General features: G+C 42.3%; 1 protein-coding gene and 1 long non-coding RNA gene across 5 annotated transcripts in view; one reads left to right on the plus strand and one right to left on the minus strand.

The window, feature by feature from the left end:
• The window catches only part of anapc1 (anaphase promoting complex subunit 1), a 115,789-nt gene that overhangs the window by 16,277 nt on the left and 84,061 nt on the right, over positions 1 to 15,451 (plus strand). For all 4 annotated transcript variants that reach the window (XR_008807103.1, XM_056250657.1, XM_056250658.1 and 1 more), the window contains exons 15-19: positions 1,316 to 1,456; positions 3,441 to 3,501; positions 13,031 to 13,218; positions 14,096 to 14,170; positions 14,841 to 15,106. Coding sequence is in view for 3 of the 4 variants with exons in the window: in XM_056250657.1 (XP_056106632.1) it covers positions 1,316 to 1,456; positions 3,441 to 3,501; positions 13,031 to 13,218; positions 14,096 to 14,170; positions 14,841 to 15,106 (731 nt within the window). In the remaining variant the exon portion in view is untranslated. The remainder of the gene's footprint in view (positions 1 to 1,315; positions 1,457 to 3,440; positions 3,502 to 13,030; positions 13,219 to 14,095; positions 14,171 to 14,840; positions 15,107 to 15,451) is intronic.
• On the minus strand, positions 11,376 to 13,114 carry LOC130085098 (uncharacterized). Its single transcript, XR_008807104.1, has 3 exons — positions 12,977 to 13,114; positions 12,677 to 12,738; positions 11,376 to 11,560 (listed from the first exon to the last, which is right to left on the minus strand). It is a non-coding gene; the product is annotated as an uncharacterized LOC130085098 (long non-coding RNA).

The raw sequence follows: 15,451 nt of genomic DNA on the forward strand, positions 1-15,451 counted from the left end.
GGAGTGGTGGTACTGACTCTACATTTACCAAGATAAAATATTTGTTGTGCACCAAATCCTCCACCATCTATCTTACTTACTATCTTCACGTGATAAATGAAATCTGATGTATTGTAATGCATCCGATTACCACAGCAAGCCTAAACATGTCCCTTTAGGGGCACATCCATATCCATTACCATATCTGAATTTCAGCACTTGATGAACAGTGATATGAACAGTAGGCGTTATTTTACTGTATCAATTAGAGCGCAAGTCCTCATCCTTTGAAAGTGCATACCAAGTGGATTCACAGCACAGAAAACAGTGTCTTCTTGACATGTCAACAACACGAACCAAATTCTTTCAAGCCTCAGCTACAACTACAGGGTTTGAGGGTGGGTCAAAGTAGACGTCCTACGCGGGCAGCCAATGAAAACCAAACAGAGCTTAAGTCCCTCCCCTCCGCTTCCGTCTCATGGGACCTTATTTCGGAAAAAATATGTATGGTAGTCAATGGCGGGAGACAACTTATCTTTTTATTCCGTCTGAACTGTGCCCTGAATTACACATATGATGTTTGTCAATTTAAAAGATAATCATGAAAGTCAAGAAAGTCGCAGTTTGTCATAAAACAGAAGAGTAACATTTAGTTTTATGTGAAAATCGCGCAATGAACTACATCTCCCGGGAAGCGAAACAACGAGCAAGATCCGCTGCTCGTGTGTGTGGAGTCTGGTACAAAACACTCAGGCATGACGGCGTAACGTTACGATTATAACGCAAGACTATAGAAAAAAATTACAGACGTTAGCTTCAGTAAAGTTAGCTTCATTCATTCAGAGAAAATGTGGGCCTTTTGGGTTTGTAGTCTTTGTAATTTCGTATTTTCACAGACTTATACCTCAACAGATTTACATCAAACTGTGACTTTTTTTTACTTTAAAATGTATCTTTTAAATTGACAAACATCATATGTGTAATTCAGGGCACAATTCAAACGAGATCAAAATATTTGTTGTCTCTCGCCATTGACTACCATACAATATTTTTCCCTAAATAAGGTCCCATGGTGGTCAACCGGAAGGGGAGGGACTTAGGCTCTCTATAGACTGCCATTATGTACATGTGTAAGACTGGAATTACTTTTTGCATTCACAAACGGCTGTATTACACACTGAATTAAAGGTAATATCTGAAAAAGCATAACAGGGGCACTTCAAGGAAACAGGTGGCTGTAGAAGAGATGGGCATGAAGGTGCAACACCTTGCATCACTGTTTAATGGTGTAATGTTTCTGTGTTTTATTATCCGATTCCTCATCTCCTGCTCTAAGGTTGGCATGCCGTCCCCTGTGTTGGAGGTCCGCAGCACGACGCAGCACCACGAATCATCATGGCTGGAAGACTCTCCTTTCCAGCAGGCTGCACCTCATATCCACACCCTCCGAGACCCCGTCAGCAACAGAGTCACGCTGGTTAGTGCAGCCCGTCACCTCTAACCCCCTCTCTGCATTTGGTTTATTGATATTCCAGAGTCAAATTGATATTAATGCTGAGGGTAACAGAAATCATTAGAATGCTCTTTTAGAGAGGGCTGTACAATTAGGGTGCGCTGATACAGAATATTTTAAGAATGGGTAATAATTGATATGATGGCTGGTATTATTAAGCTATAATTATTTATCTCTTGTTCATGAAGCTGCAGTTTGCAATATTTCATGCAAGCTTTTAATTAAAACCAGACTTTAAAAGTCCCAATGAAACGGAAGTCGCGACAGATTTTTATTCCGTATTGTGACGTACTGCTGAGTGTAATAGATTATCGAGAAGAAAATATGTAGGGTGGACATATGTTTTTTTGCATCAGATTTTGATTTGATTTTGCAGGGGTGGCATTTAAACTGACTAAATGATTAAAGAAGTCAGTTTTGATACATTTAATATAGAATTAAACATATGCATGGATGAATTGTTAACAATTACATCTATAACAAGCATTTACAAAATATATAGGGTGAATTTTAATTTCATGCTGACTTTAACACCTTTTAACAGACTGACACTTCAGTACTTTTGAAAACGCGTGTGTATATTAAAAAGTGTGTATATGTGATATTATGTGTTTCCAATATCAGCTGATTCCGTCCAATCCTGATAATTAATTAATATATATTGGCCGACACTGATATGATTACCAATATATCTTGGATCTCTAATGTACAGTGCACAATACATTTGTTTAGACGCATTGTTTGCCGAATTAAAGGGATAGAATTTACACCGAAAAATGTAAATTCTGTCATCATTTGCGTACATTAATTTACCCTCAAGTTGTTCCAAACCTGTATGAGTTTCTTTCTTCTGTTGAACACAAAATAAGATATTTTAAAGAATGTTGGTAATGAAACAATTGACGGTCGCCATTGACTTCCATAGTAGGAAAAAAAAATATGATGGCCAAATTCAATGGCTACCGTCAACTGTCAGGTTACAAACATTCTTTAAAATATCTTCTTTTGTGTTCAACAGAAGAAAGAAACTCGTACAGGTTTGGAACAACATGAGGGTGAGTAAATGACACATCTTTGGGTGAACTGTCCCTTTAATTACAATTTAGCCTATGCATAATAGTGGACAATATATTTTATTCATTGATAACAAATGAGGTTTTATTTATTTATTTGTCAGTATGTTTTGGAAGGAACACTCTTCTGTTATTCAGCAAAGTGGACACAGTTTTTTGTCCGATGGCAGTAATCTCAAAATGCCCACATATGTATGTTGCGGTGAATCGACCTGGCTCACTCCATATATCGCTGTCTGTACCATTGACATAAATGTAGGAGCTGCATTCTAAATGCATTTTCAAAATGTCAGAGAGGGTCAAGATGCTTGCGTTTGTGTTTGTGCTGACCACTGCTGCTAAAGGCAGGAGCTGGTAATTGCTTTTGTCGTTCAGTGCCCGGCTGTAATTGAGGGCTGCCACAGTAACAGGACATGACCGACAGACATGTGCACCAGGAGCCCGTCACTGTTTTGACAAGACTCAATAAAGTCTGGTCCCCTGCAGTCTGCCCCTCTGCGTTGTCATTTCCCACTGAACGGCATGTCCTACTAGAAGAAATCCCCTCGCAGGCCTGTCAAAGCAATCTCGCCACAACCAACTTATGTGGGATGATATGCTTCAGAGAAAGGGGTTTAAAAATAGCCAGCGTCTAAGGTTTGTTTTCATCCAAGTCATTGTAGAATGCCTGCTGGAATTTTTATGCATGCAATTGTTCTTTTTGTTCTCAATTTATTTTAGCAAAGGGATCAACAAAAGCCTGCTCGCTTTTGAATAAATTCGACCAGATATAAATAGCAACGTGACGCCTTTAGGTTCGGACGCTATTTGATGTTTTCTGCAGTTCAGTATGTGCTGCTAATATCCGCCTCTCACTTTTCTTTTCTTTTGTTCAGGAATTGAGCTCCGGTTCCATGTTAAGAATCACCATTCCTGAGGTGGCCACTTCAGAGCTGGGTAAGAGAGAACACTCGGATAAAAACGGTCCAACAGCGTGATGCATTGCCTCAAATGCAGCACAGAGCTGAGTCACAAGCTGTTTGTGAGCTTGAAAAGGCACAACAAACCATCAAAACACTCAGGATTTATTAATCTTATAAAGGGGTCATATGATGGTTCTAAAAAGAACATTATTTTGTGTATTTGGTTTAATGCAATGTGTTTACACGGTTTGTAATTATTTTACACAAACTGTACATTATTGTTGCTCCTCTATGCCCCGCCTTTCTGAAACGCGTCCATTTTTACAAAGCTCATCGTTCTGAAAAACCTTGTGATGGAAATGACACGTCCCTTTCCATATTGTGAACATCAGCTCCCAAAGCAACAATGACAGGTGATAATGTCGTTATTACCTCATCAATTCAAGCCAGAATCTGAACCGGAAAATGCAGATGACCAAAGCTGATCAATGAACTTTGCCAGCGCGACTGGACCAGATCGTATCAGATTGTTAAGGTTTTATTTCATTGGGGACATGATTACTGATTAAAATGACTTGTACTGTCTTTTTACACGTTGCGCCGCACTACGGGTGTGAGAACACTATGTAAACATAAAACTATGTCTGCATTTGTGATCGTAGAAACGACAAGCAAGCGCTACTCTATACTGCTCAAAACTCGCGTTTGAATAGTCAGTAGCAAATTCTTAAAATATGAAAACATACTTACAGGCTGTGTCTGTGAGTCAGAATCAGCCTTTGTGCACAGCCGGCCTTTACTCTCCCAGGTTCTGGAAACTGTCCTCTGAAAAATGCGCAGCACACAGTCGAAAATTTTAGTTGTACTGTTCTGGAACAGTGTTGTAAATGAAGCTTAAGCACTGTTTAATAATCGTGTCCACTTTTGGAAGGCCAAACAAAACATTTGACTTTCGCATGAAAAATACAGCATCTCCGCGATATGGTGGCGCCGGCGACAACAATAACACAGCGAGAATAAAAGCTACGCCTTCTTTCTTTGCGTATACATTTGGCACATACTGACGTAGATTTGTGGAGGCGTGTTTTAGGAAGGAACTTTTATAAAGAATATCTCTTTAGGTTTGACACTGAGCTTTTTAACTGCAGATCTTATACATGCAAAGCTACATAACACACTAAAGAAAAAGGAAAACAAGAAATCGCATCATATGAACCCTTTAAACCAAAATATTTATCTGGTAAGATAAGGTAAAAACTTGATTAATCCTATAATGGAAATTTTGCCAGACCATTCATCCATCCATCCATCCATCTTCTTCCGCTTATCCGGGGCCGGGTCGCGGGGGCAGCAGTCTGAGCAGAGATGCCCAGACTTCCCTCTCCCTGGACACTTCCTCCAGCTCTTCCGGGGGGACACCGAGGCGTTCCCAGGCCAGCCGGGAGACAAAGTCTCTCCAGCGTGTCCTAGGTCTTCCCCGGGGTCTCCTCCCAGTGGGACGTGCCCGGAACACCTCCCCGGGAAGGCGACCAGGAGGCATCCGGAACAGATGCCCGAGCCACCTCAGCTGACCCCTCTCGATGTGGAGGAGCAGCGGCTCTACTCTGAGCTCCTCCCGAGTGACCGAGCTTCTCACCCTATCTCTAAGGGATCGCCCAGCCACCCTGCGGAGAAAGCTCATTTCGGCCGCCTGTATCCGGGATCTTGTCCTTTCGGTCATGACCCAAAGCTCATGACCATAGGTGAGAGTAGGAACGTAGATTGACCGGTAAATCGAGAGCTTTGCCTTACGGCTCAGCTCCTTCTTTACCACAACAGACCGGTACATCGACCGCATTACTGCAGAAGCTGCACCGATCCGTCTGTCAATCTCCCGTTCCATCCTTCCCTCACTCGTGAACAAAACCCCAAGATACTTAAACTCCTCCACTTGAGGAAGGATCTCTCCACCAACCTGAAGTGAGCAAGCCACCCTTTTCCGACTGAGGACCATGGCCTCGGATTTGGAGGTGCTGATTTTCATCCCAGCCGCTTCACACTCGGCTGCAAACCGTCCCAGTGCATGCTGAAGGTCCTGGTGTGAAGGGGCCAACACGACAACATCATCCGCAAAAAGCAGCGACGAAATCGCGTGGTCCCCAAACCTGATACCCTCCGGCCCCTGGCTACGCCTAGAAATTCTGTCCATAAAAACTATGAACAGAACCGGCGACAAAGGGCAGCCCTGCCGGAGTCCAACATGCACCGGGAAGAAGTCTGACTTACTACTGGCAATTCGAACCAAGCTCCTGCTTCGGTCATACAGGGACCGGACAGCCCTTAGCAAAGGACCCCGGACCCCATACTCCCGGAGCACCCTCCACAGGCCGCCGCGAGGGACACAGTCGAATGCCTTCTCCAAATCCACAAAGCACATGTGGACTGGTTGGGCAAACTCCCATGAACCCTCCAGCACCCTGTAGAGAGTATAGAGCTGGTCCAGTGTTCCACGGCCTGGACGAAAACCGCACTGTTCCTCCTGAATCCGAGGGTCCACTATCGGCCGTATTCTCCTCTCCAGTACCCTGGCATAGACTTTCCCAGGGAGGCTGAGAAGTGTGATCCCCCTGTAGATGGAACACACCCTCCGGTCCCGCTTCTTAAAAAGAGGGACCACCACCCCGGTTTGCCATCCCAGAGGCACTGTCCCCGACCGCCACGCGATGCTGCAGAGGCGTGTCAGCCAAGACAGCCCCACAACATCCAGAGACTTGAGGTACTCAGGGCGGATCTCATCCACCCCCGGTGCCTTGCCACCGAGGAGTTTCTTGACTACCTCTGTGACCTCAGCTAGGGTGATGGACGAGTCCACCTCTGAGCCCTCAGCCTCTGCTTCCTCAATAGAAGACGTGACGGCGGGATTGAGGAGATCCTCGAAGTATTCCTTCCACCGTCCGACGACATCCCCAGTTGAGGTCAACAGCCGCCCACCTCCACTGTAAACAGCGTTGGTAGGGCATTGTTTCCCTCTCCTGAGGCGCCGGACAGTTTGCCAGAATCTCTTCGAGGCCAGCCGATAGTCCTTCTCCATGGCCTCACCGAACTCCTCCCAGGCCCGAGTTTTTGCCTCCACAACCACCCGGGCTGCAGTCCGCTTGGCCTGCCGGTACCTGTCAGCTGCCTCAGTAGTCCCACAAGCCAACCAGGCCCGATAGGACTCCTTCTTCAGCTTGACGGCATCCTTTACTTCCGGTGTCCACCATCCGGGTTCGGGGATTGCCGCCTCGACAGGCACCGGAGACCTTACGGCCACAGCTCCGAGCAGCCGCTTCGACACTGGAGGTGGAGAACATGGTCCACTCAGACTCAATATCTCCAGCCTCCCTCGGGATCCGGTCGTGGCTCCGCCGGAGGTGGGAGTTGAAGATCTCTCTGACAGGAGACTCGGACAAACGTTCCCAGCAAACCCTTACAGTACGCTTGGGTCTGCCGAGTCTGTCCAGCCTCCTCCCCCGCCATCGGATCCAACTCACCACCAGGTGGTGATCAGTTGACAGCTCCGCCCCTCTCTTCACCCGAGTGTCCAAGACATACGGCCGCAGGTCAGATGAAACGACCACAAAGTCGATCATCGACCTGCGACCTAGGGCGTCCTGGTGCCACGTGCACTGGTGGACACCCTTATGCTTGAACATGGTGTTCGTTATGGACAAACTGTAACTAGCACAGAAGTCCAATAACTGAACACCGCTCTGGTTCAGGTCGGGGGGGCCGTTCCTCCCAATCACGCCCCTCCAGGTGTCACTGTCGCTGCCCACGTGAGCGTTGAAGTCCCCCAGTAGAAAGACGGAGTCCCCAGTCGGAGCACTTTCCAGCACTCCTCCCAGAGAGCCCAAGAAGGCCGGGTACTCTGCTCTGCCGTTTGGCCCGTAGGCACACACGACAGTGAGAGATCTATCCCCGACCCGTAGGCGCAGGGAAACGACCCTCTCGTTCACCGGGGTAAACTCCAACACATGGCGGCTGAGCTGGGGGGCTATAAGCAAACCCACACCAGCCCGTCGCCTCTCACCATGGGCAACTCCAGAGTGGTGAAGAGTCCATCCTCTCTCAAGGAGTGTGGTTCCAGAGCCCAAGCCATGCGTAGAGGTGATCCCGACTATCTCTAGTCGGAACCTCTCAACCTCACGCACCATCTCAGGCTCCTTCCCTGCCAGCGAGGTGATGTTCCACGTCCCTAAGGCTAGTTTCCGTGTCCAGGGATCGGGTCGTCGAGGTCCCCGCCTTCGACTGCCACCCAATACTCTCTGCACCGGCCGCTTACGGCTCTTCTTGCAGGTGGTGAGCCCACGGGAAGGCGGTCCCACGTCACTCCTTCGGGCTGAGCCCGGCCGGACCCCGTGGGGAGAGGCCCGGCCACCAGGCGCTCGCATACGAGCCCCAACCCCGGGCCTGGCTCCAGGGTGGGGCCCCGGCTGCGCCATACCGGGCGACGTCACGGTCCTTGGATGTTTGTCCATCATAAGGGGATTTTGAACCGCTCTTAGTCAGACCCGTCGCCTAGGACCTGTTTGCCTTGGGAGACCCTACCAGGGGCATATAGCCCCAGACAACATAGCTCCTAGGGTCATTCGGGTACTCAAACCCCTCCACCACGTTAAGGTGGCAGTTCAAGGAGGGGCAGACCATTCATATGAAACAGACCATTTATATGAAACACAAATCCTCAAAAATACAAACACATAAAAAAATACCCTAAATAAATGTATTTGGCTGGCTGGGTCACCTGTGTGAGGGTGTATGATGTTGAAAGACCCGAATCACTGAAGATGTGTGCCAGCGCATCCTAGGATGTATCTTTTAACGTAAATGTCAAGTCAATAAATTCAATTATTATTATTTAATGCACTATGAACTAACATGAACAATCCATAAACTATTTTATTTCTTTTAAGTAACCTTAACAAAGATATTAATAAATGCTTTAAAAAGATATTGATCATTGTTAGCCTATGTCCAATTAACATTAACAATGAAACCTTATTGCAAAGTGTTATTTTTGTAAAGAATATTTTGTCATATTCATAAATTTTAGTCTAATATTGGAATATTTGAAATGATTTTTTTTCTACAGAAACTTTGTTTTTAACAGTATAATTTAGTAGTATTATGAAATTAAACTTGTTTAATTACCGCCACGATGTGAGATGAACATTGCCGTTTTCCAGCCACACTCCCACTCCTATGAGACCTATCAGTATTTTTTGTAGTTATTTTGTAGAACTCAGATCCTGATTTATTTGGCATAAATGATGTGCTCAAGGATCTGTCACTAATGAACGCACTTGTGCTTTACTGCGAAGTTAAACTGTGAGTCATTCCTGCCACTTTCTACATTTAGACATTTGACCTTCTCTAATGTGTTTGCTATAATTATTTCAGGAAGTATTGTCATGATACATGCTTATGGTCTGTTCATGTCATTAAAACTGTTTGCTATTACTTTTTCTATTGACTTTTTACAATTAATTATAATGTTCACCACCTAGAAACCACCCAAAGCATGCTAGCATGACGGCGGTGACTTTTAAATGGACAAACAGTGTTCTCATCCCAACTGCGGGTGCAGGTTTCCCGTGGCGGATTCATTTTAGTTTTTTTTTCTTGGCCTTTCGTCTTAGACTGATTGTGTGTGACATCTACCCAATCCAGCTTTCTTTACAATTTTCTCAATTAATGCCAGCTTCCTGTTAATAAGTGCTTTAGTTTGAAAGTGGTGGGCTTTGTACCACTAATAAAGTGACATTTTATTCAGGTCCATCCTGACCTTTTGGAGTTTGTTTGCTAATTAAGCTCTAGGCAAAGTCATTGAGTTTGGTGGTGTGACGCTGAATGATAACAAATAAAATGAAAGAAGTGGAAAATGCCATTTTAGATATCCCTAATTTATGTTTAGTTGTGAACCAAAAAACTACTTTTACTCGTTTTGCTGGAAGTATTTTAACCAGTGAAGATTTCACTGGATTTTTAAATGTAGCTTTATCGCTTGTGGTCACTGATATTTACACTGATCTCTCAAGAATTAGTGACAAAGCTGGATGAACAATCTCTTTAGGATTGACACAGATTCACATCTGTGGCTCTACTGCAAAATTATGAAATTACATAGTAGCGCTGAGATGGTTTACTAACCTTCTAGATGTGACTTGTGTCTCTCCTCAACAAGCTGTGCGATTTGAGGACTCATGTCTCTAGCACAAGCTTGTGGGACAAATTACAAGCTGAATTTAATACTTTGAAATAGGGGGTTGTTTAAATTACTAACCCAAATTACGAGGAGTACGAATAGTCATGCATGTCTTGGCAAAACATCACAAACTATTTTTTTACCCTGAAATTTTTTACCCTGAAATACCCTGAGAGCTGTTTTTGAGGGGGTAAAAAGGGTGTTGTTTTACACAACCATTGAGGAATTTTAACCAAAGTATGTTACCAACTTTACACGAAGACCCTAAAGAATCATACCAACTTGTGGAAAATGGGCATCTGATGACCCTTTAACAGAGATAATAACCTGGAGAAAAAAAGTCCGATTTGTGAGATTTTAACTTAAAACGCAAGCTACAAACTGGAAATTGCGTGTCAGAATTGTTTAAAAATGTGCAATTCTGAGAAAAAAGTCAGAATTGCGAGATATGTACTCGAAATTGCGAGAAATAAAGTCAGAATTGCGATACACTCACTGGCCACTTTATTAGGTACACTCGGCTAGTACCGGTTGGACCCCCTTTTGCCTTCAGAACTGCCTTAATTCTTCGTGGCATCGATTTAACAAGGTGCTGGAAACATTCCTCAAAGATTTTGGTCCATATTGACATGAACACATCATGCAGTTGCTGCAGATTTGTCGGAGCTGAACGATCTGAACTGTTGATATAAGGCAGGGTGGATCCATGCTTTCATGTTACGTCAAATTCTGACCCGACCATCTGAATGTCGCAGCAGAAATCGAGACTCCTCAAACCCGGCAACGTTTCTCCAATCTTCTATTGTCCAGTTTTGGTGAGTTTGTGTGAATTGTAGCCTCAGTTTGCTGTTGTTATCTGACAGGAGTGACACCGGTGTGTGTCTTCTGCTGCTGTAGCTCTTCTGCTTCAATGTTTGGCATGTTGAGTGTTCAGAGAAGCTCTTCTGCAAACCTCGGTTGTATCGAGTGCTTATTTGAGTTACTGTTGCCTTTCTATCTGCCGAACCAGTCTGGTCATTCTCCTCTGACCTCCAGCATCAACAAGGCATTTTCACTCACTGGATATTTCTCTTTTTCAGACCATTCTCTGTAAACCCTAGAGATGGGTGTGTGTGAAAATCCCAGTAGATCAGCAGTTTCTGAAACACACCAACAACCATGACACGCTCAAAGTCATTAAAATCACCTTTCCTTCTCATTCTGATGCTCAGTTTGAACTTCAGCAGATCGTCTTGACCATGTCTACATGCCCAAATGCATTGAGCTGCTGCCATGTGATCGGCTGATAAGATATTTGCGTTATTGAGCAGTTAAACAAACGCACCTAATAAACTGGCCGGTGAGTGTATAAACTCGAAATTGCATCAGAATTCTGAGATAAGTTCCAATTGCCTTTTTTTATTCAGTGGAAAATGGAAATGTGATTTCATAGTTACATATATGTTGAATATTCAAATAAAAAAAGCAATTTCCCATCATTCCATGCCTTTGTGTATTTAACATTTTTAAAATTTCAGATTTTTTCCCCAAAATTGGATTAAGTATTGGTACATAGCAAGGGTTTTGCTCAACAAACTATATCAAGGTTAAAAAAAAATCTTATATTTCATTTCATCTTGCTACAGAAATCCAATCAAACCAAACCCCATGCATTCCTCCACCCTCAACATCCTCTTCCTCTCTGTATCAGGTCTTGTAGCCCCCGTGTCACGCAGTCGAGCACTCTGGCAAACAGTCATCTATAAACCCCCTCAAGTGTAGTGTCCCTTGCTTCGCTCGGTTCCCCTGTGTTCTCCACCCCCTCGCTCAGATGTGTGTTCCAGCTCCGGCTGTGTCCTTTGAAGCGCCGGCCCCCTCCGTGTGCACCCTTCAATAGAACAACATTCATCTCCATTATCGTCACCTACACTTATTTTTGATGTACACACATGGGGGTGGGCGATATGACCTAAAAATGATGTTTTAATGTTATTTTTAATGTTAATCTAATATTATGGTATTAATTCATCAGAGATCTGTGGTGACAGCTGACTAAAAACATGTTCTAGTGGTGTTTGCTAAAGCAAGCATCATTATAACAATTGGTTATTACACTTCTTCGGTAAAACTTTACAATAAGGTTCATTAGTTAACCGCTTTAGTAGTTTATTTGTTAATCTTAGTTGGTATTAATATCAAAGGTTGTATTTGTTAACAGTAGTTAATGCACTGTAAACTAACATGAACAAACAATGAACAGCTGTATTTTTATTAACTTGCATTAACAAAGATTAATAAATATTGTAACAAATGTATTGCTCATTGTTAGTTCATGTTTATACATTAAAGGGATAGTTCACTTTGAAATTAATTTTTGATATGTTTTAGCTTACCTCAAGGGCATCCAAGATGTAGGTGTCTTTGTTTCCGCAGTAGTTTCAATTTTGATATTTTTAGGTCAAACCGTTCTTGTCTGTCAGTCATATAATGCAGGTCTATGGTCACCACCTCAAAGAGCATGCACAGAGAAGTCCAAATTAAACATGATTTAATGACTCGTAAATGTAAGTACACATTGATGGCCTAAGACACGAAACGAGCGGTTTGTGTGAGAAAACGAACCGTATTTATATAGTTTTTACCTCTTGTAACCACAGCCACGTCCAAGTGATCTGAGGGCGCGGGCGCTTCGTTTCCGTTTCTAAATACTGTTCGTTTTCTCACACAAACCGCTCATTTCGTGTCTTAGGCCATCAATGTGTGACAGACAAGAACGGTTTGACCTAAAAATATCAAAATTGAAACTACTGGGGAAACAAAGACACCTACATCTTGGATGCCCTTGAGGTAAGCTAAAACATACCAAAAAATAATTTCAAAGTCAACTATCCCTTTAACTAATGAACCTTATCGTAAAGTTGTACCACTTCTTATTAAACTTCAGCATGTTTCAGACATGAATTATTCGTCAAATCCTTAAAGAAAGGTGTGCTGTGTTACTTACCAAGTGATTCTGCCTGATGAATGATGGAATGAGTGAAACAAACATATTGACTCACAAGAGGCCTGCGGGGGTTTAAAAGACACTTAATATTCAGTAATATTATAGATTTGACTACACTGATACTATCGGATGAAAACCAAACTTGAACTGAATTGAGCTGTATGATGATGACACTATATTGTCTTGTGTAGAGCTGCTTTACAGCTGAATCTAATTCATTTTATTATTGATTCACTTTTTTCAGCAGGCACTCAAGTCTTTTCTAGAGACTAAAATATTACAGAAAGCGCCACACCTTACCATTGTGACAGTGACTTTTGTTATTAACCGCTGATCTTTCTTTCACTCCCACAGTCAAACGTTGCCTGCAGGCCGTCAGGTTTATTTTACCCAAGGACACTGCCATGAAAGTGCTGGTCAAGTGGTACAACAGTTACAACGCCCCTGGAGGTCCCAGCATGCACCTGGAGTGGAACCTGTTTGTTACATGTCTAATGACAATGATGGGTTACAACACAGAACGACTGACGTGGACACGCAACGTGAGTGTCTCTTTGGTCTGACCTCTGTGTCTGTCTTTGCGTTCGATAGCCTTGGGGAATGCGGAGGGTTTTCAGGGCCCTGTTTTAGCACACTAGGATTGATCAAGAATTTAAAGTCCCTGTAAAGGCAATTCTAAAAATAAATTCTAAACGGATTATAAATGTTAGAAATGTATTGCTAAAACATATTACAAAGAGTGTGAACTGTGAAGTACTAATAACACATTTTTCTGTGGTGTGACAAACTCAGAACACATACTTAATTTTGACTTTACAGGGACTTTAAATAAACGAAAACTTTACACGTGATTTACAATTGACTTAAAAGCACAATTTGCTTAAATGTACTTTTAAATGTACTTTTTTTGTGTTTTAAAATGATTATAGTTAAACATTGTTTTAAAATCTGTCAGGTAAGCACAGACAACAATTTACTACACATTAAACATGATTTCAACATTATTGATATACCCATATATTGCCCAGGACAATCTCAATCTTTAAATATATTTTTTAATGATTTTCCTTTTTTTGCATAAATGTTATGTAAAGTGTTTTGTAGATCTTATTTGCCTGCATGTATTTCATATAACTTTGTTTAAATAAATATATAAATAAATATTTTAAAAAATATTAGTAAAATTATTTATCAAAACAAAATATTTATCAAAACAAAACACTGTTTATTTTTTTTAACTATCAAAACAAAATACTTTATTTAAAAAAAAAAACACTATTTATTAATTTATCAAAACAAAATACAAAACTATTTATTGTACATCATTGTATTATAAGATGGCTGATAGTGAAGTTTCCAATTGGTGAATGAACACTTGTCTGTCTTAAATGCTCATTAACACACTTGTCATCTCCACAGCTTCATTTTGAAGTGCCTCTCTCTCCAGTAATAGCCCCTAAGAAGGCCCGTCCCGCTGACACGGGTTCAGATGAGGTGAGTGACCCTAGACATGCCAGAGGCAAAGGTCGGGGTCAAAGACCCTTGGTCATCTGTTCTCTGTATCAGCTTGAACTGCAGGTTGAAGATCGAAATGTTGATTTAGATTTGTTTTTTACAGAAAGGATTATAAAAATATATACATTGTCATTCAAACGTTTGGGGACCGTAAGAGAAAGTAAGCAATACTTTCTTTAAAAAGCAAGGATGCATTAAATTGATCAAAAGCAATTAGTATAATGTTACAAATTATTTATATTTCAAATAAATTGTTTTCAATGTTTCTTGAGCAGCAAATCATCATATTATACTGATTTCTGAAGGATCATGTGACACTGAAGACTGGAGTAATGATGCTGAAAATTCAGCTTTGTAGCTCAGGAAAAAATTACATTTTAAGACATATTCAAATAGAAAACAGTTTTTTTTAAATTGTAATAATATTTCTGTTTTACTATATTTTTGTTTAAATAAATGCGGCCTTGGTGAGCATAAGAGACTTTCAAAAACACCAAAAAATCTTACTGGCTCCAAACTTTTCAACGTCAGTGTATATAGTGTGTATAACATGTATCAGCCCTCCACTGAGTTCCTGTAGGGAATGTTTTGAAGATATTTATTTACCCTTGGTTTGTTGATATGTCTACATCTGTTCTGACATCAACAGGATTGGGCATACCTCCGTTGCTCCGACTACCATTGGCAAATTTCCATGCTACCTGCGGTGGCCGTTCAAGGCCTGGAGTTGGTGTCGCCCCCTGGTGGAGTGAATAACCAAGAGTCTGCTGTGGGTTTGGAGTCATCCGCCCTCCTCTTCCCACATATCCCGGTGCTCTTCTACGTTCTGCACCTGCTCTATGAAGACCTGAAGCTGGATGAGCTACAGCGGAGCGGGGCGAGAGCTCTGGTTGGTCTGCTGCAACAGCTGGCCAAGTAATTATATATTTAATTTTTTTGGCCTGTTTGATAGAAATAATAACTAATGAAGTGGGATTGACCAGAACTTATGTTTTCTATTACTCATGCACATGCACTAGGCTCCTAACCAAGTAAAGTCACCCAACTCCTCAAACCTCCCATTTCACATTGTCATCGCTGCTTTCCTTTGTGGCGTATTCTAAATATGAATGGGTAAATAGCTGTAATGTTTTTCATTGTTTATTAAAATGTCAAGTGCATGCTGTCATGTGGAGAAAAAAAACCCCAGCAGTGAGAGTTTAATTGGTTGGCGTTTGATAAACCCATGTGGGCTTGAAATTTAAAAGCATTGAATTATAA

This window comes from Rhinichthys klamathensis, unplaced genomic scaffold (genome assembly GCF_029890125.1).
Source record: "Rhinichthys klamathensis goyatoka isolate OS25496 unplaced genomic scaffold, OSU_Roscu_1.1 h1tg000072l_1, whole genome shotgun sequence".
NCBI classification, from domain to species: Eukaryota; Metazoa; Chordata; class Actinopteri; order Cypriniformes; family Leuciscidae; genus Rhinichthys; species Rhinichthys klamathensis.